Source organism: Chiloscyllium plagiosum, unplaced genomic scaffold (assembly GCF_037043375.1).
Source record: "Chiloscyllium plagiosum isolate Xiang-an unplaced genomic scaffold, Cpla_swu_hap1 HiC_scaffold_1, whole genome shotgun sequence".
NCBI lineage: Eukaryota > Metazoa > Chordata > Chondrichthyes > Orectolobiformes > Hemiscylliidae > Chiloscyllium > Chiloscyllium plagiosum.
In genome coordinates, this window is record NW_028270139.1 from 62271093 (window position 1) to 62292289 (window position 21197).

The following is a 21197-nucleotide window of genomic DNA, read 5'->3' on the forward strand; positions in this document are numbered from 1 at the left end:
ATGAGTTCAAGTTAAAGTTTTGTGGTCTTTGGAACTCCAAACTTCAATTCTCCAGCACCCACAGCACTTTGCTTTTATTTGGGCAAAATTAGCAAGATACAAATAATGTATATTCTTACCATCTGACAGTAAGAAAGAAAGTGACCTTAGCATCTAAGGAAAGTGGACTTGATTGCGACAATTTAACTCCATATCAAATTTTGGATTCACACTCGACTGAACTCAGCACTCTTGCCATGATCCTTTACACATCAGCGAGGGTAAAATTCTCCCTCAGGGATTACTAAATGTAGATGTTCTATCTTTCTCCAGTGCTATGAAGGATGGGTCTGGCTATGTACCACAGAATGCTCCAGTCAATGAGATTGTGCTGCACCATTTGTTCCTCATGGAAAAGATTTGTGCAGAAAAACGCCTTTGACCACAAGTTCACCACACAGTGGCCCACTAAAGTCCTCAAGGTTCTGTGGTAAAAGAGATAGTGGACCCTGGTGGATGGTTCCAATTTTTACAGGAATAGCATTCCTACACGTACCCTTCTCAGTCCTTAGTTTGATGGTAATTCTTAGTTATAGACAACAAGAAAAATGCTTTTCCTATGAATTGTTTTTGTTTCATCTAAACATAATTCATTCTTTCCCCGTTATGTGAATCAGGAGAAATTACTTCACATTTTAATTAGTTTGCAAATCTTATATTCTGTATCTAAAGAATTTTGAGACTTCCAAATTAATGTGTGACCATTTTGGTAACGTTCAGGTATAGATACTATTTGCAGAAGCTTAGGTTATAATTTAAAAATACTGAAGAGAAAACACTTCTTTGCACTATGATGAAACTGCCTTGCCATTTACTGTCAATGAAAATGGGAGCCAAAGCTTACCAAACAGTTCATTTTAATCTACTTCCTAATGCAGTGATGACTTGTCCTTATTATATGCTGCACTATATTATACTTTAATCTTTCACCCTGAATAATTAAAAGCATCTGAAAAAATATTATCGACAATGTTTCTCTAACACCTGCTTGAACAATATTCTACATGTTATGTTTGCTTAATGTCAACAGTTCTTTATAAAGCTATTTAAAATTAAAGATTAACAAAACATCGCTTCATCTGTGCCCTACAAGTCTCCTACAAAACTTGGTTTCAGTTTTATTCACCTTTGGAAATCCAAAAATGGTAGGACAATTTAAGGGGACTGTAGGACATTTAAAATGAGAGAGTTGGGGCAGAGATGTCACCTTCCGCTGGCGTTACTGTGGTTGAAGACAGTAGGCTTCCATTTGGAGGTTTGCCCTCACTGGCTAACACCCACATTCAGTCGTTCCAGTTAGTTCCAGACTTTTTAGCACATTGACCAGTCTTCACTTTTTGCCACATTGGTTGGGGCTCAAAGCGCCGCTGATAGTTAATGGATATCTGGGGCACAAGACATTCCACATCCAACATTTTACTGAAATCTTGCAGTCTGGAAAGTCATATCATTGATGGATTGACTTATCATGCTATTGCTTACCATACCATATTAGATTTTAAGGTGGGATGCTGATTCTATCTTATCCTGCCTCAGCTGTGCAGTATTAGAAGTGGGTGGAGCAGAAGGTTAGGAATAGTATCAATCATCTTACTTCAATCCAGAAGATGAGCAATTCACTCTCTTGAACTACAGTCTGCCTGTACTTACCAATAACTCAAAATTTTGGACGATTTTCAGCTGATTGATCATTTACCATTTCTCCAACACATGGTTAAAGGTGAGGAGGTTCATTGATAATTGCAGTTTACTGTCCCATTTGTAACTCCTCAGGTACTGAAGCAGTCTGTGCAGGAATGCAACAAGACCTAGGAAACATTCAGGTTTGGTAAATGAAGAGGAACACTAAAGTATTCAAATTGCCAACAAGAGTCCTGGGAACATATTGGCTGCCTGTGTTCAGTGTTCAGAAATAGGTGGACGGGAATCTGTACTCTGAATTCACTTCCAGTTTTGCCTCCCACTTGTTCCAAATCTCTGTGTCAGGTGCACTAAACTTTCTGGCAATAACTCATAAATAAGCAGTATAAAACGTACATACACACCTTTGCATCCTTGTAAAGGAACAGCTTTTCATCCTGCAGGACAAAGTAACGTTCCTGAAATTTATTTCCGGATAACAATCTAGATGGCTCTTCTCTCCATTTTAAAATGCCTGCTTTCACAGAGTCTTTGATATTTTTCACTGTGAAATAAAACATAACTTCAGTTACTTTCCATTCCCATCCCACACTGGCTGACCTGTTTTATTGTGTGAAAATACATTATATTTACATGTAATTTTACATATTACCATCATGAGCAGAGAAGATTCTAAGCAATCTCTCAGAACGTTGCCCCCTGTCAAATATTTAAACAGAGATGTCACAGAAATGATACTGGCTGTGGTATTTTGGTTTGGCTTTTGGTGATATTTATGATATTGGACAATAAACAGTGGGTGTACATTAGAACATACTTTCAACATCGTTATTTAAGTTTTAGTGTATTTGGACATTATTCATAAAATGTATGCTACAGATTAGAGATTTTGGGCTTATTCTCCCTGAAGCGGAGAAGTTTAAGAGATGACCTTAGTGAGGGCTTAAATTTTGACAGGGTTAAAAAGGATATCCTATCTCCACTGTTGGTATGTCAGTAACTTAGGGTCAGAGTTTCAAGATTGTCAAGAAGCAAGCTAGGAGTGAGAATAACAGAATCTTCTTTACTCAGAGAGTTGTTGGGATTTGGAATCCACTTCCTGAGACAGTGGTACAGACGGATTCCATCGGCGATTTTAAAAGACAGCTAGGTATATATTTAAAAGTGGAGAAGTTAGAGAGCTACCGAGACATGGCTGGAGACTAACAGAATAGCTCTTTTGATAGCCAGTACAGAAACGATGGGTTAAATAGCCTCCATTTATGCTGTACAAATCCATGATTCTAGGATTTTCTATGATTCTCAATTAAATTACTTTATTATCAGCAGAAGGATATTAGGAATTAAGAAATTCTATAATACGCTGTTACATTCACACTGTGGCTCTTTTAAATAAAATTAGAGAAGTATCTTGGTTGGATCAAGTGTGAATATACTTTTACAGCCTCAATATACAGGACTGAAACATTTGATCTAACCAGGCAATGTTGGCATTTTGTGTTCAACTCAAACTTACTGCTGTTTTTCCTCAGCTATACTTTTCAGTATAAACTTCTAATTCCTTTCCCCTCACTTGCCTATCCAGCTTTTTCTGGCATACGAGTGCACTATTCATGTCAACCAGTCTTTCTGGTAGCGAGCTCCACATTTTCACTGGTTTATTAGGAAGCACATTTCTTCTGACCTTCCTTCCCTATTGAATGACTTGTAAACTATCTGAAAAGTTTCAAAATTTAAGCATCTCTAGCAAATCATTCCTCAGTTCTCTCTCTCTCCCACCCTACCTTAAATAAAAGAGACCCAAGCCTGAGAATACTTCTGTGTAATATAAGAATTACGAGTAAGAGTGGCAATTCATTCCCTGGAGCTTGTTCCACTATTAGATATGACCATGGATGATCTCACTTCCGCCTCAATCCACTTTCCTGCCTGCTCTCCATATCCTTTCGACCCATTACTCATTAAAAATCTATCTCCTCTTTAAATTTGCTCAATGTCCTAGCATCCACCCTATTCTGAGATAGTAAATTCCACAGAATCATAACCCTATGAGAAAACCAATTTTTTTTATGGGCGGCACGGTGGCTCAGTGGTTAGTGTTGCTGCCTTACAGCGCCAGGGACCTAGGTTCGATTCCTGCCCTGGGCGACTGTCTGTGTGGAGTTTGCACATTCTCCACGTGCCTGCCTGGGTTTCCTTCATGTGCTCCTGCTTCCTCCCACACTCCAAGGATGTGCAGGTCGGGTGAATTGTCCATCGTGCTAGGTGCATTAGTCAGGCGTAAACGTAGGGGAATGGGTTTGGGTGGGTTACTCTTCGGAGAGTCTGTGTGGACTTGTTGGGTCGAAGGGCCTGTTTCCATACCATAGGGAATCTAATCTAAAAATTCTCATCTCTATTTTAAATCTGTTACTCCTTATCCTAAAATTATGACCTTTCATTGTAGATTGTCCCCCAAGATGAAATATCCGTTTTGTTGATAGGTATAAAACAGGAATATTGGATATAGGAATAGGCCATTCAGTGCTCCTTTCAAGTAGATCATGGCTGACCTTTTACCTCAACTCCATTTTTCTGCACTATACCCATGTCACTTTATATCTAGGCACCTGTAGTATTCTCTCTTAAACATATATAAGCACACATTTCTATCCCTGGAAATATTTTTGCACACTCTCCAGTGCCTCTATATTTTTTCTGTAAATGACTCAAATTTTAGAAAGTACTCCAAACGTTATTAAAGCAGACAGTGTATGTCCTGGTGAGGATGCAGTTACTCAGAATCTCAAATAAAACAAAGAACTGCAGATACTGATGAACTGAAACAAAAACAGAAAATGCTGGAGAAACTGAGCAGGCCTGGGAGCAACTGTGGAGAGACAGCAGAGTTATCGTTTGGTGTCCAGTGACCCTTCAGAATGGACAGAGTTGAATGCAAGATGCTGGATATTTTCTTTACTCTGTCAGCTTCAGTTGAATTTAGTTCTGTGAGAAGATACTTCTGAGAACAAACACAAACAGGAATACAAAAGGCTTTTCTAATAAAGACACCTAGATGGTGAGTCATGCAAAGCTGTCTCAGTTTGAAAAGAACAGAACGCGATGCACTGAACCAAACAGGTGGGCTGACACAGAAAGTATCACCATTTGTGCGGCTGACAAGCATGATGAATTACATTATCTTTCTCAAAATGTCTATTCCTTGATCCAGAACTAAACCTGTCAGCTAAACATTCAGCAAACACTCATTATTTCAGCTGGTCAAATTTAGAATGCCTTGCCTTTTAGATTTCATTCAGCACATGCCCAGACATTCTATCACTGTCATAACAACATGAAATTTGTTATGTAATTTTCAGTCAATAGAAACATCCTGGCTATCTGATGTTGCCTTGGAGACTTGAATTGTTCCAAAGTCTGAAAGTTTGATTTTGTAAGCTAAATAGTTGGAAGAAACTGCATTTATATGGTGCTTCGCTCCAACAGATGTTTCAAAGCATCTTAAACTTGGTTAAGTACTTGAGGTATTGTCATGCTCCAATGCAGGAAAAGTGGCAGCCAATGCATGTTCAGCTAACTCCCACAAACAGTCATTAAATAATGGCCAGAGTAGACAGGCAGGAGGCTGGAAGAACACAGCAAGCCAGGCAGCATCAGGCGGTGGAGAAGTTGGCGTTTCGGGTGTAAACCTACTTCAGGACTGATGGTGGGTGTAAAGAGAGCTGCAGATAAAGGGGATGGCGGGGGCAGGATGAAGACAAGTAGAGGGTACAACATGGTTGGTCAGTGGAAGGAATGAATCTGATTGGTGACAGGGAGCAGTCGAAGGGAGGGGGAGGGGCTGGGTATGGAGTTGGGGAAGGGAGGTTATTTGAAATTGGAGTACTCAACATTGAGTCCTCCAGACTGCAGGCTGCCCTGGCGGAAGATGAGGTGTTGTTCCTCCAATATGCGGTTTGGTTCTTTTTGGCAATGGAGGAGGCACTCCCTTTTTGACATGGCCATCCTTGGCCTCCTGGGCAGCATACAGCCCGGAGGACTCAATATTGTGTTCTCCAATTTCAAATAACCTCCCTTCCCATCCCCCTGATTCCCTTCCCAGCCTTCCCCCTCCTTTCCATTCCTCCCAGGCACCAACCGGATTCATTCCCCCCGTAGACCAACCAGTCGTACCCTCTATCTGTGTTCACCTATCCCCACTTCACCACCCTGCCCCTGCCACCCACTTTATCTGCAGCTCCGCCCACACCCACCCCCAGTCCTGAAAAAGGGTTAACCCAAAACGTCGACTTCTCTACCTCCTGTTGCTATCTGGCTTGCTGTGTTCTTCCAGCCTCCTGCCCTTCTACTTTGGATTCCAGCATCTGCAGTTTTTTTTACTCTAATGTAATAATAACCAAACAAATCTTTTTTTGAGACATTTGAGTATCGAATAAATATGGTCAAGACAAGGATATATTCACTGCTGATCTTCAAAATAGTGCCATTGACTCTTTACTGACGAACTTGTGCATGCCCTATAGCTAATGTGAAATCCCTCAGTTCTGCTATTACTGATGGTGTGGGATTTTTTTAAGTTCTAAAACAAACTGCCTGGTTGGAAGGTTTGCAATCACAGGGAAATCTGCTGAGCAGTTGGGAATATTTTGACTGTTAAGTGCTTAGCGTTTTGACAACTTCAAATGTCACTATTACATTATCCATTTAAGAAGGAGGTGTTTTAATTACAGTGAATCATTACACAGTGCTGAAAAAAATAAGTTGACCATTACATTTAAATGTTGAGCTGCATTACAGTACATTTCCCTTTGGAATAATGACATCATGCATTCAAAACTGTATGCTATGAGAAGTCCTGTCCTGTTTTAAATTGAGATTAAAATGTCAGGAGACTATTACAAATGCTCAACTGAATTTCAAAAGATCTGGAACCCATTATCTCAGCATGGGGTTGTGTTTACATTTTAACTGACCATTTTAGGAGGTTTTCCGAGGATTATCTGTCATTGATGAGTTTGTGAAACAAATGTTTGTTTTTATAACAAATAAGCTCTTGAAAGGATTTATAAAGTTAAAAATCACACAACACCAGGTTATAGTCCAACAGGCCCACCGGCATCCCCAAATCATGAAAGGATTTACTTCTTATTTTATCTGATGTGGGCTTTGCTAGTGAAGCCAACATTTGTTACTAATCCTAGTCACCCTTGAATTGAGTGCCTGTTGGGCCATCGTACAGGATGATTAGGAAGCAATTACACCATTGTGAGCATAAAGTTAGAGACAAAAAAGGGGGTAAGAACAGTGGATTTTCTGCCCTGAAGTGAACTATATGGAGGATGCAGGGTTTGGAGGTGGCCTCAGAGTCTGAACGCCACAGAATGCCCAAGTTGCATTTCTTTGGCCTCAAAGTACAAAAAGCAAAGGAGTTTATCTCATTCACTCATGGGAGGTGCACGTCACTAGCTGAGCCCACATTTATTGCTCACCTCCTGTTGCCCTTGAGAAGGTGTTGCTGAATGCCCCTTGAACCACGGAAGTACATATAGTAAGTAGGCTTATAATGCCATTTTATTCACAGCTTATGCTCTGCTAATGTATTTAAAAAGATAACAAACATTGGGAGCGTTTAAAGCAGATTTATCAGAATTATATCAAAGGCGAATAGCTTTGTATCTATGGAGATAATATAAAAGCTAGAATTGATTGCTTTAAGGTTAAGGGCAGTTTTAATAGACATAGAGTCTTAGAGATGTACAGCATGGAAACAGAACCTCCGTCCACCTCGTCCATACTGACCAGATATCCTAAATTAATCTAGTCTCATTTGCCAGCACATGGCCCATATCCCCCTAAACCCTTCCTATTTATATACCCACCCAGATGCCTTTCAAGTGCTGTAATTGTACCAGCCTCCACCACTTTCTTTGGCAGCTCATTCCATACATGCACCATCCTCTGCATGCAAAAGCTGCCCCTTAGGTCCTTTTCAATCTTTCTCCTCTCATCCTAAACCTCTGCTCTCTAGTTCTAGATTCTACTACCCCAGGGAAAAGACCTAGGTCTATTTACCCAATCATGCCCCTCATGATTTTGTAAACCTCTGTAAAGTCAACCTTCAGTCTCTGATGCTCCAGGCAAAAGTCACAGCCTCTCTACATACTCAAAACTTTGAGGGATTTTTATGGTTACAGATCTATTCACTTTCCACATAGGTCACAGATTTAAAATAATTTGTGAAAGGACCACAGGGGAGATGAAAACTTATTTTCCCTTACTTATTCTTTCATGGAAATGTGAATTATGGGCAATTCAAAATCTTCTCTTCGGATGACAGTAGTGAGTCGCCTTCAGGAACTGTTGCAGTCCACAGTGCTACTTGGGATGGAGTTCCAGGACTTTAAGCAATCACGGTTGAAGGCGGTGATGGATTTCCAAGTCAGGATGGTCTATGACTTTCAGGAGAATTTGCAGGTGGTGGTGTTCCCATGTAATTTCTGTTCTTGTCCTTGAACGTGGTAGAGGTCACAGGTTTCGAACTTGCTGCTGAAGGACATTTGAAAAATTCTGCAGAGCAACATGTAGTTGGTACACGTTGCTGCTACCATATGTGAGAGGTGAGAGGAGTATAGGTGGATGGGATGCCATTCATGTGGGCTGCTCTCTCTTGGATGGCAATAAGTCAAGAGTGTCGTGCAATTGCACTTATCTATGCGAGTAGAGATTACTTCATCACAGACCTGACTTGTGGATAGTGGACAGACTCAAGTAAGGCAGGAACTGAGCTGTTTACTGCAGAGGTTCCAGTCTCTGAGCCGCTGTTGCTCCAATTTATTTATGTGGCCGCTAAAGATCAGTTTCTGGCCAAAGGGTAAAGTGAGGACTGCAGATGCTGGAGATCAGAGTTGAGAATGTGGTTCTGGAAAAGCACAGCAGGTCAGACAAGGTCTGAGGAGCAGGAGAACCTGCTCCTTGGATGCAGCCTGACCTGCAGTGCTTTTCCAGCACCACATTCTCGACCCAGTTTCTGGCCAAAGGTAACCCCGAGGGAGTTGGCAGAAAGTATTCTGCATTGGTTATGTTATTGAATTTCAAGGCAAGGTGGCTAGATTCATTCAATTGATTGATCAATGCCCAGAACTTGTGTGGTGCAGTGTTACTTGACATGCATTTCTCCAAGCCTGAATGTTGTCCGGGTGTTGTCATACATGGATAGGAACAAGCTTCAGTATCTAAGGAGATACTAACTGTGGTGGCATTGTTCATTTGTCAATAAACATTGTCTTTTCTGACCTGATGATGGAAAGAAAGTTCTTGATGATACTAATGAGATGGTTGGGCCTACCTGAGGAATTTCTGCAGTGATGTCCTGACACTAAGACGTTTGACTTCCAGGATTTCTTTCTTTGTGTTAAGTATGAATCCAACCAGCAGAGGGTGCCATCTCCTTGGATTCCCATTGTTTTCAGTTTTGCTTGGATTAGGCCACTTCCACTGCATAAGATTATCGATGAGAATGGAAGCTGAGCTCTCTATATAATTCTTTTATAATATAAGTGCCCCACTCCCCAACAAAACAGCACAGTTCCTAATCCTAGTTATTTCTCCTGCTATTACACTCATCTCCATTTCCTTCGAAGGATTTCCACTCCTTCAAGTCTAACGCATATTCATTTGAAAAGATATGGTTGGCAAGTTGTTTAACCTCTCTGTATAGCTTTGGCAGAATCATGTAAAGCACATCTACACCCTTCCCATTGACTGTAACTGCTGCTCACTATTCAAGGAACATCTTGGAAGGCAAATATAACTCCCTATTTCTCAAATCTGTTTCACCGTCACCACCAATGCTATATATGAGCAAATAGAGTCATAGAGACATACAGCATGGAAACAGACCCTTCGGTCCAACCTGTCCATGCCGACCAGATAACTCAACCCAATCTAGTCCCACCTGCCAGCACCCAACCCATCTCCCTCCAAACCCTTCCTATTCATATACCCATCCAAATGCCTCTTAAATGTTGCAATTGTACCAGCCTCCACCACATCCTCTGGCAGCTCATTCCATACACATACCACCCTCTTCATGAAAAAGTTGCCCGGACCCCAGGGAAAAGACTTTGTCTATTTATCCAATCCATACCCCTCATAATTTTGTAAACCTCTATAAGGTCACTCCTCAGCCTCCAACGCTCCAGGGAAAACAGCCCCAGCCGGTTCAGCCTCTCTCTGTAGCTCAAATCCTCCAACCCTGGCAACATCCTTGTAAATCTTTTCTGAACCCTTTCAAGTTTCACAACATCTTTCCAATAGGAAGGAGACCAGAATTACTCACAATATTCCAACAGTGGCTTAACCAACAGTGACTGCAACATGACCTCCCAATTCCTGTACTCAATACTCTGACCAATAAAGGAAAGCACACCAAACACCTTCTTCACTATCCTATCTACCCGAGAGTCCACTTTCAAGGAGCTTTGAACCTGCACTCCAAGGTCTCTTTGTTTAGCAACACTCCCTAGGATCTTATCATTAAGTGTATAAGTCCTGCTAAGATTTGCTTTCCCAAAATACAGCACCTCGCATTTATCTGAATTAAACTCCATCTGCCACTTCTCAGCCCATTGGCCCATCTGGTCCAGATCCTGTTGTAATCTGAGGTAACCCTCTTCGCTGTCCACTACACCTCCAATTTTGGTGTCATCTGCAAACTTACTAACTGTACCTCTTATGTTCACATCCAAATCATTTATGTAAATGACAAAAAGTAGAGGGCCCAGCACCGATCCTTGTGGGACGCCACTGGTCATGAACTCCTTTGTTAAAAACACTGAGGTGAACAGCTAAGCTGCATTTGCCACTTCCTTTCCTTCCATTGTAGCACTGTGCCAACGTTTATTTTGTCCTTGCCCTGCCTGAACCAATTGCTTTCTTTAACTTCCTTCTAGGCTCCTTCTGCACCAGAACAATCCTGTGTCTCGATGGTTTTGTTCTTCCCTTGTCTTTGTACATTCTGTGGCCACAACTTTCCCAGGTATCCAGGTTCAATCAATTCTGGTGTCATGAGCATTATGAGCATTATGAGGGAAATGGAAAGGGTGAGTAGCCAAGGTCTTTTCCTCAGGGGAGAGGAGTTGAAAACTAGAGGGTTTAATGTGAGAGGGGGAAGATTTAAAAGGGACCTAATGGGCAACCTTTTCACGCAGAGTGTGGTGCGTATATGAACTGAGCTGCCAGTGAAAGTGATGGGATGGGCACAAACACAACATTTAAAAAGCATTTGGATGGGGATATGAATGCAAAGGGTTTAGAGGAATGAGCCAAATGCTGGCAAATGGGACGAGATTAAGATATGTGGTTGGCATGGACGAGTTGGACCGAAGGGTTTGTTTCTGTGCTGTACATCTCTATGACTCTACAACTCGACTCACTCCAAGATTGCTCAACATGCCTTCGGTTACCCAGACCCTAAGCTTTGGAATACTCTCCTTCCTTACTTCCCTTCTTTAAATTGCTCCTTGCAATCTAATCAAGCTTTTTAGTTATCTAATCTAATTCAGTGCTATATTTTGTTGTATAAATTCTTCAGACCATCTTCTCAAGGGGAACCAGGGATGGGCAATAAATGGTGGCCCTGCCAGTGTTGCGCACCTCCCACAAACAACTGAAAAAAGAAGCACTTTGGGGCATTTTATTACATTTATTTAGCACCTCTAATGGAAGTTGTGGATGTTGAATTCAGGAGTATCTTATGGTTGGTGGGGAATGGCCAGTTCTGAAGAAGAGTTACAGCAGATTTAAATATTAACACTGTTTCTTTCTCTTTACAGATTGCCAGACCAGCAGAGTTCCTCCAACATTGTCGGTGTTTATATCTTAATAGAGCTTAGTTTTTACAGAGCAGTAGAAATGTTTTGTTACTCAGCTGTCAAGGAGAATGATGTCCAATGAAAAATACATAATTAATATAAAAATACCATGCATTTAAAAAGAATTTCAAAAGAACAAAAGGGATATAAACATTAATTATTCATTTTTCTGCTCTAAATTTTGAAGACTGTAGCTACCAGCCATTAAATTAAAACACTTTTAAGATTTCCAAACAAATTCACTGACACGAATATGAGTAAAATACTGTTCACCATGACAGAAGCATTCAGTTGTGGAGATGGAAACAACCATGCAATTTTTGATATCCCAGCGCTGCAAAACAACTCTAAATTTTATTGATAGCAATGTTCCCAACTTGGTATTTTGGACGTACATCTGCATTACTGAGAGTCAAACATTTTCCATTTTTCTACATTTCGTTTGACAGGTATGATTATGAAGCTGCTGACTTATCAGTTTGGTTGGTAAAATACTTCTGATGAGAAAAAAAAGGATTTTAAGAAAGATTAAAAAAGGTTGTGTTGCCAACATCTTCAATGGTACTGTTGATTTGTTGTTGATAAAACACCTACATTCATATTAATACATAGATAATACTGGATTCAAAATCTGCTCTTTGTATCACCAGGACACAAAGACTGCCTTGTATCAAATCACCAGGAGGAAGGTGATGGTGTTGTGATATTGTCATAGGACTAGTAATCCAAAAACTCAGGTAATGGTCTGGGGACCTAGATTCAAATCCCACCATGACAGTGATATGAAAAAGTATGAAATTTAAAATAAAACTTATTGATAACCACAGAACCATTAAGTGCCAGCGAGTATAGGAACTGGTGAATAATAAAGATGAATGCCTGGCTGAAGATTTGGAACAGGAAGGAGGTGCTGAGATTCCTGAGTTTATCTCTGGTGGTAGTGGGACCTGTAAAAAGTCAGATGGGTTGGACTCTGAACCAGAAACACACCATCAGCTTCATGGGGAGGTGAACTAGGGCAGTTGGTTTACAAGAGGAAATGGTGTTCTAACATTGATCAAGGAGTCAATTACTGCAATGAAGAGGGACAATATCTTAGAAAATTCCTCAAGTGAGGCGATATGTGTAGAACTTAAAAGCAAAAAGGGACCTCAAGTGCTGGGGGTGAACTATAGACACCCAAACACTCAGGGCAAGGTGGAAAGACATTTATCAGAGAGGGTTAAAAATATAGGGTAATACAAGGAGGTGATTTGAACTTCCCCAATATTAATTGGAATAGAGAATGTGTAAAAGCCTTAATGGGGACAGAATTCTTAAAATGGAGCCAGATCTTTTTAAACCGGCACATTGAAAATCTACAAGAGGGTTGGTACTAGACTTACTTTTAGGGAACAAAACTGAGCTAGTGGTAGATATGGCTCAGGAGATGCATTTTCACGCTACTGACAATAAATAACTCAATAAGATTCAAGGTAATTAAGAATAAGGACAACAATGGACCAGAAATAAAGGTCGTGAATTGAGAGAAAGCCGATGTTAATAAGATTACACAACACCAGATTATAGTCCAACAGGTTTATATGGAAGACTAGCTTTTGGTAGCTGCCTGATGAAGGAGCAGCGCTCTGAAGGCCAGTGCTTTCAAATAAACCTATTGGACTATAATCTGGTGTTGTGTGAGTTTTAATTTTGTCCACCCCAGTCCAACACTGGCTCCTCCACATCATGATTTTAATAAGACAAGACAGGAACTGGCTAAAGTGGACTGGGAACAGCTACTTGCAGGAAAATCTGCATCAGACCAGTGGGAGACACTCAAAAAGAGTAAGAGTGAGAGTGCAGGACCCATACAGGTGAAAGGTAGGACCAGCAAGTCCAGAGAGCCCTGGATGTCAAAGGTTGTACAGGAAATGTGAAAACACAATGGCAGATAACATTAAGAAAAATCCAATTATATTTTGTAAGTAAAGGAAGAGCCAGGGAATAACCATGGAAAGCGTACAGCCTATTAGGGATGTGTGTGCGCATGCACAAATATATAGCCAGAGGATTCACAGCTGAGGTTTTAAGGAGTACATTGCCATCTGTATTCACTACAGAGAAGGACAACACAGGTCTAGAAACTAGAGAGAGGGTTTGCGATATACTTGAACTGGGGGAGGGAGGTAGCATTAGCAGATTTAGTGGGCTTGAAAGTTGATAAATCCCCCAGGCTGAGATCAGATGTACTGAACACTGCTGTGGGAAACAAGGGCAGAAGCTGCAGTGTTTCCAACAATAATTTTCAAATCTTCTCTGGCCACAGGAGTGGTGCTTGAGGACAGCTAATATCATACTACTATTCAAGGAGGATAGTAGGAACAATCCAGGAAAATACAGACCAGTGAGTCTAAATCTGAGATAGGGAAACAATGTGAAAAATTCTGAGAGATAGATTTCATTTGCTCTTGAAGAGGTGTGGATTAATCAAGAGTCGTCGTCATGGCTTTCTAAAGGAAGGATCATGTCTAACAAACTTCAATCAATTTTTGAAGGAGGTGACTTGGTGTTGTTGAAGGTAGTACACATCAATGTGGTCTACATGGGCTTCTGTGAGGCTTTTGATAAAGTCTCACATGGCAGACTTGTTAAATAGCTAAGAGCCCATGAGATCCACGGCAATTTGAATCCAATATTAGGTTTGTGGCAGGAAGCAGAGAGAGATGGTCAAAGAAGTTTATGTGACAGGAAGCTTATGTCCAGTGACATACCGCAGGGTTCACTTGTTGTTTGTTGTCTACATTAATGACCTACATGAATGTAGGACATATGATTACTAAGTTTGTAGATGACATGAAAATTGGTGATATAGTGAATAGCGAGGAGACAGGCAGACTTGGATGAGCTGGTCAGGTGGGCAGAACAGTGGCAAATGGAATTTAAACCTGAAAAGTGCGAGGTAATGAATTTTGGGACAATAAACAATGAAAAGGAGGACATGTTAAATGGTAGGGTCTGAGAAAGAGCAGAGTGTCAGAGGGACTTGGCAGTAGTACAGGTATATAAGTTGGTTAACCTTTTGAGACAAATGCCTTTAATAGTCAAGGCACTGAACACAAGCACAAGGAGGTTATGATGGACCGGTATGTAAGATTAGTTAGGCCACAGTCATTGTGCCAATGCATAGTTCTGGTCACCACACTACAGGAAGGATGCAATTGCATTGAAGAAGGTGCAGAAACGATTCACCCAAATATTGCCTGGCCTGGAGCGATTCAGCTATGAATGATGACCAGATAAGCTGTGTTTATTTTACTCTGAACAGAGAAAGCTGAGGGGTATCCGACTGAGGCAGACAAAGTTCTAAGGGGAAGAAAATCTTTCCCCCTAGTACAGGGGACAGCATCCAGGGGGCACAGTTTTAAGGTAAGGAACAGATGATTTAGACAGGATTTGAAACAGAAACTTTATCATAAAGAGGATTGTGGATATTGGCAACTCAATGCCTAAATCTGTGCAGAGGAAGGAACACTGAAGACATTTAAGAAGCATTTGGATGAGCACTTAAAATGCCATAGAATAGACTATGGCCAAGTTCTGGACGGTGGAATTAGAATAAATGAATGTTTGATGACTGGAATGGACACAACAGGCTGAAGGGCCTCTTTCCCATGCTGTAAAACTCTACAGTTTCATGACACTTTCAAGCACATAATCTGTTTCACCAAAAACATGGGACACTACCTCTCATCCCTGCTCAAGCCATTCCACATCCTGACACAGTCACCTACTGGCACTTGTCATCACTGTTATCAAATTCCGAGTAGTCTCTACTTAATTATCACATCATCATAACCACACAGACTTCAACTGCTGGAGGGCTGTCACCACCTTCTCAAGGCAGCTTAAATGGAGTTTTGCTAGTGGCTCCAATGTTAGAAATAGACAGCAGCATTGTTAATAGGCACACATTAAAAGCACCTTCCTCGATACAAATTAAATGCATGTTTAATTGGGGAGCTGTCTGGCTGTGGAATTCCAATATGCTGTCAGCAAAACGGGTTGACATCCATTGAGACTTCCATTGTGTGGAATAGCCTGATTTCGATAAAAGACAAGTAAGAACAGACAATCATACCGAGGTACTTTTTGATGGCTTTTGCAGCTTGAAACTGTTTTATGATCAAGTAAGCAGATTCAGGCTCAGGCAGTGTGCTCCACTGGAGAACCTGTTCCAGAACATTCTCTTTGTAGTGCAGTACTCGTTCTGTGGAAGAGGAAATGTAAAAAAAAAAATCAAATAATGCACAACGATGTTCATTAATATCATAGTTATTCCCACAAGTTAAATTATAAACCAGAAATAAGCTATGATTCATACTAAATATATACTTAGATTAAAGTAAACCAATTTAATGATGCTCTACAATATTAGCCATCAGTCGTACATGACAATTCCTGACAAAAGTCCCTCAAATATATGACTTATCTTCTTTCAGCAAAATAGATCACTATATAACCATTTCTAAATCGATTGTGTTTTTTTTAGTCCAGCTCCTAATTGGTTGAGATTCTGTTGTCAGGTAACTTTCAATACAACGATCACTTAAACAAAGCATCCTAATATCAGAAGTATTACAATACTACCTGTCCTCTTAGTGCAAAGAGGAGTTTGTGGAAGGTTAGAATCATTGTAAGGCAGACCAAGAGGAGTACAAAGCAGACCAGTAACATTGGAGTATTCCAGGTGCAGTCAGGTCAGGATCACTGACACAGGTCAGGATCACTGTGAAACCTACTGAGAGGAGTATGAAGCAGGTCAGGATCACTGAAGTGAATGAACAAAGGTCAAACTGAGATATCACTGGAAGCTACAGATTAATTGTATAGCGATGACGGTTTCCTTTTCTCCAAAGTTAGCAAGTTAGTCTTAGGAGCGGGACAATAAAAAAAATTATTTTGTTAATAAATATTAAGTAGAGAACTTCAATTAAACCACTCTTATATTCAACTGACAACATAAGAGGGAAAGCAAGTCTTAGTTAATTAATTTACAGAATGTGTGCATTGCTGGCCAGTTAAGAAAGCAGTTTAGAATTAACCACATTGCTTTCGGTCTGGAGTCATATGTAGGCCAGACCAGATAGGGGTGACAGTGTCCTTCCCAAAAGAACATTAATGAACCAGATGGAATTTTCTGACACTCAATAGTTTCACCACCAGACTCTTAATTCCAGATTTTTGTTAAATTCAAATTCCACAATCTTCCATGGAAGGATTTGAACCCAGGTCCTCAGGCCATTACCTAGGTCTTTGGGTTAATGATCTTGTAATAATACCACCAGGCCATTGTCTCCCCTTAAAGCTGGTAAGTCTTTATCTTTTTCCTGCTAAGTTGTATCACCTAATAGATAGAGAGATGCCAGGACAGTTCAGGAATTTGGAGTTGACATACTGTTCCATGTGAAATGGACAGCCCTTTATGTCATCAGCTGCAATAGCTTGAGTTATATGTTTGGGAGCTTCAACAACTTGAATCACAGTGGCAAATTGATGAAGTGTAAAGCTTTTGAATGAAGTTATTATAAATGAGGTTACACTGCAACCTCAGAATATGCAGACCGAGGGGAAACAGTTGACCACAAGCAACCAAGAAGAAATAGGCAGATAATGCCAGAATCTCCTCAGGGCATCTCACTCCCCAACTGGTATTCAGATATACATACTCAAAGTGGTTGTTATCTGGGAAGTGCAGCCAGAGCCAAGTCTCTGACACCAGGGCTGGATCAACTATACTGGAAAAGCCATACTGATTGTTAGGGGAGCAGATTAGTATTTTTCCCAATGCAGACATGAATCTGGATATTATGTTGCTTCTCTCAAGCTGGGTCAAAGCTGCCAATGAACGCTGTAGAATACCCTGAAGGGCAGTGGGGAATGGTGTTGGTGTATAGCTAGCTGATGTGATCCACAATTATAAGGCAAATGGCTCATGTCTGCATGGTACTGACCTATCGCGAAGCAATCTGTTCAGGGTAAAACCTGCAATCAGAAGTTTAAACGTTCTGTGTACATATTGCAGATGTACAGACATGGGACTTCCACAGGGTACCAAGGTACATAAATAACATAAATTGAGTTGGAGACCTCTTCCCATATCAAAAATTTGGCCAATGATTCCTTGGCCGAGGAATGGGATCCTTATGGCATTATTGTGGCAGCTGAGAGAGAATTTTGAAGTACAGGTGGCTATGCTATAGTTAAGGTGAAATGCTTTATGAATGATCATTCAAAATTTTACAAAGTGTTTCCTCAATTGATGATGGCTTAGTGGTGTTCAGTCCTTGTGTAATGCTGTACTAGATGATTACAACCAAATTGGATGTGTCCCCTATTTTCATCACCTACTATATTTCAAATAGTATTCATTGGCAGAGGTTTTTTGGGAATGTCCTGATGTTGTGAATATTTCATATAAGTGATGATTGATATTACAAATGGCTCGAGTCTCTAGCTTGGACAAGAAAGAAAGATATGCTCGGAACTCTAAACTAAATATTATTCAATAATTCAAGCTGATAATGATGTTATATGGGTGTCATACAAAGGCAGAATCTGACTCAATTGTGACAGCCAGCAAATACCAGTAATCATCTTATAGTAATGAAGATTATTCATTTCACTAAAATATGTAGGTAAAGGATGGGAGGCAATGAGGAGGAAATAATAAGGAGAATAATAAGGAAATAATAATTAGTTTTCAATTTGTTTTAAGATTAAATTTTGTCACCCACACAGTAGTTTTAATATGCAACTGTGTGTTACTTAGCTTTCTATATTTATTTTAATTAATGTCTTACCAAGTTCTCCATTCTCTATAACTTCAAACGTTGTCCAGAGAACCTTCTCATCAGTGACAATGTTTTTCATTTCCAGAACGATACAAGTTAATTCTTCTGCTGTCATGGTCGGAGATACCTGTGATCCATGATGTTAGAAAAAGCCTTAATTTCAAGTGAAATTGCATATGAAAAGAATAAAAGGATCAAAATCTGCTCACACTGAAAAATATTATTAAGTCTGTTAAAAATGCAATATCCAAAATATGTTGTCAGCATGAACTTCCAAAGCAGTTTCAATTTAAAAGACAAATCTGATCTCATTTGCTTTGGTTTTCTCTTAAATCACATGCACACCGCTTTTGTCTTTCTTTTAGTTTAGGGTGTAAAACAGTTTCCTTTACTGACCTGTAGCAATGCTAAGAATCTCATGGTGTTTTTGGAGTAGTTCCCCAGTCAAATGGTAAGCATTTCTCTGTCAAGCAACACAGTTAAAAAACATTTGCTGCTCTGCGATCTCATGCATGTTGTTAGCTTTACAAAATGGTTGCTGCACTTGCCTGTGCAACAACAGTGTTTTTTTTCAAAATAGCTTATTGTACAGGGTATTCTCTGAAACATCTGTGACAGGTCCATGGTTGCACAGATTTGTAACACTACTATGTAAATCATAATGTACCAAATTATTTATATGAGCAAACAGTAGTACACAGTTCCTCACTACAAATAGAATGATATCAATAACCCACAAACATCCAACAAAATGTTCTATAATCTCAAAAAGTGTTGACCGTGTCTGTTATTAATGAGTACATTAATGCTGAGAATTGTACTATTGTGAGGAGTGACCATGAGCATCTGAAGTGTAATTGAAAGCTCATGGTTCATACACGTTTCTTTTGAAGGAAATCTGTCTCTTTATGCCTTGTCTATCTATAAGTCCAATGCCACAGCAAGGTGGCTTGCTCAGAATACCCCTCTGAAGTAGCTTTGGTAATCAATGGTCTCCAGTATTTCAAGGTGGACAAGGGTAACCAGAGAGTGGCGGTAGGCACTAGCTTTGCCAGCAGAACATTCACCTTGGGAATTCTTTATTTTTTTAGTTTCTAATGGAAAACGTGACTAATTTACAAAATGTGAGAACATCTTTACTTATGCAATAAATTTAGAATTTCTTTGCTCCTAACTGACATTCTTCTACTGATCACAATGCAACAATGATTAGCAACATTTTTGATGCTATTTACTTGGCATGACTGCAAAGTTTCTTGACGTAAATGTTTCAATGAATTGCATACTATCGGTATTATAGTCAGCAGGAATGATGTGAGATGCAGGGCTGAGTCACCATTCTCTGTCTCCCTAATTATGGAGGAAGTTTGAGCAACCAGCTGTTGATGCAATGAATACACAATCTCCTTAACTTTAATAAGCTCCATTCATCTTGGAAGGTTTCTTTCTGGTATCAAAACAGCACAAACAGTTTTGCATCAACTGTGTTTGCATGAATATTCTGTGCTTTGAAGTTTACATTAATTAACTCCAATTAAGCAAAGGTACATTTGAAAGTCAAGAGACCAAGAGATATAATATTCTACCGGCTGTATAGAAGATTTCATATTATAACCAAACACCTACCCTAATTATGCAGCAACAATCCGGTTCCTTTTTCCCCAGGTAGACTTCAATGATCAGATCCCCAGCTTGTGCAACCTAAAGGAAACAGTTTCCAGACATTTCATTATCTCTCAGCAACAACTAATACTTTTACTGACAGTTTTTTAAAAATAGTTTTAGAATCTTTAACCACCAATATTATTTCAAAGTTGCATTTATTTTGAATATTGTTTCAGCAAAAGTAAAGTGATGTGGTATTTTTCTGGAAACTATAAACTTAAGAACTAACAGCAGGAGTCAGCAATTTATTGCCTCGAGACGGCTCCACTATTCAAAATGATCATGGCTGATCTCATCTTGGTCTCAACTCATTTTCCTGCCCAAACCCCAATTAATCATCACTAATTAAAAATCAGTCTCCTCCTTAAATTTACTCAATGTCCTGTAATTCACCGTATTCGAGGGTTGTGAATGCCACAGATTTGTGACCTTTTTGAGAAAAGTGATTTCTTCTCATCTCTGTTTTAAATCTTCATATCCTTATCCAAAACTATGACCTTTTATTTTGGATGTCCTCCAAGGGGGAACATCACATTTACTTTGTCAATCCTCACTAGCATCTTATATACCTCGACCTCTTGTTCTTCTAAGGAGTGGAAAGTATAGGCTTAAACTGCTCAATCTCTCTTCATAAGACAAACCCTCATCTCTGGAATCAATCTTGTGAATCTCCTCTGAACTGTCTCCAATGCAAACACATCCCTCCCTAAGTAAGGGGGCCAAAACTGTATGCTTACTCCAGATAAGCCTATAAGCCATTAGAGAAAGCAATATACACAAAACAATATTTCAAGCAGTATGGTTGAAGGTTGTGGCTATTGAAAACCATAGCATATTAATATTGAGCTGACAGTAATGAAGTGGTTTTGGGAATCTGATATCAACAAATGTATAAATTTCCCCTGCTGTACCATACAATTAGTTCTCAGGGAAGGGAGCAGGCTCCCAGAGCTATGATTCAATTGCCAATTTCCTCTTTCTTTTGGGTTAAAGTAAAAGGCTAATATCATCCTAATATATTTATTCCCAGCATGAACTTGAATATTTGGAATACAAAGGCCATTGGGCCCCTTTTCCACATCAGCAACAAGTATTGTTGCTTATTTAATAATAACCCTGTAATGGCAATGTAAGACTATAAATGCTA

The 21197-nt window shown here is 39.9% G+C and overlaps 1 protein-coding gene across 5 annotated transcripts in view; it reads right to left on the bottom strand.

Moving 5' to 3' along the window:
• The window catches only part of arap2 (ArfGAP with RhoGAP domain, ankyrin repeat and PH domain 2), a 311926-nt gene that overhangs the window by 38856 nt on the left and 251873 nt on the right, over nt 1–21197 (bottom strand). For all 5 annotated transcript variants that reach the window (XM_087987064.1, XM_087987070.1, XM_087987078.1 and 2 more), the window contains exons 25-28: nt 20012–20086; nt 18395–18512; nt 15673–15801; nt 2085–2224 (exon numbers count right to left, since the gene is read on the bottom strand). In XM_087987064.1, the coding sequence (XP_087843190.1) occupies nt 2085–2224; nt 15673–15801; nt 18395–18512; nt 20012–20086 (462 nt within the window). The remainder of the gene's footprint in view (nt 1–2084; nt 2225–15672; nt 15802–18394; nt 18513–20011; nt 20087–21197) is intronic.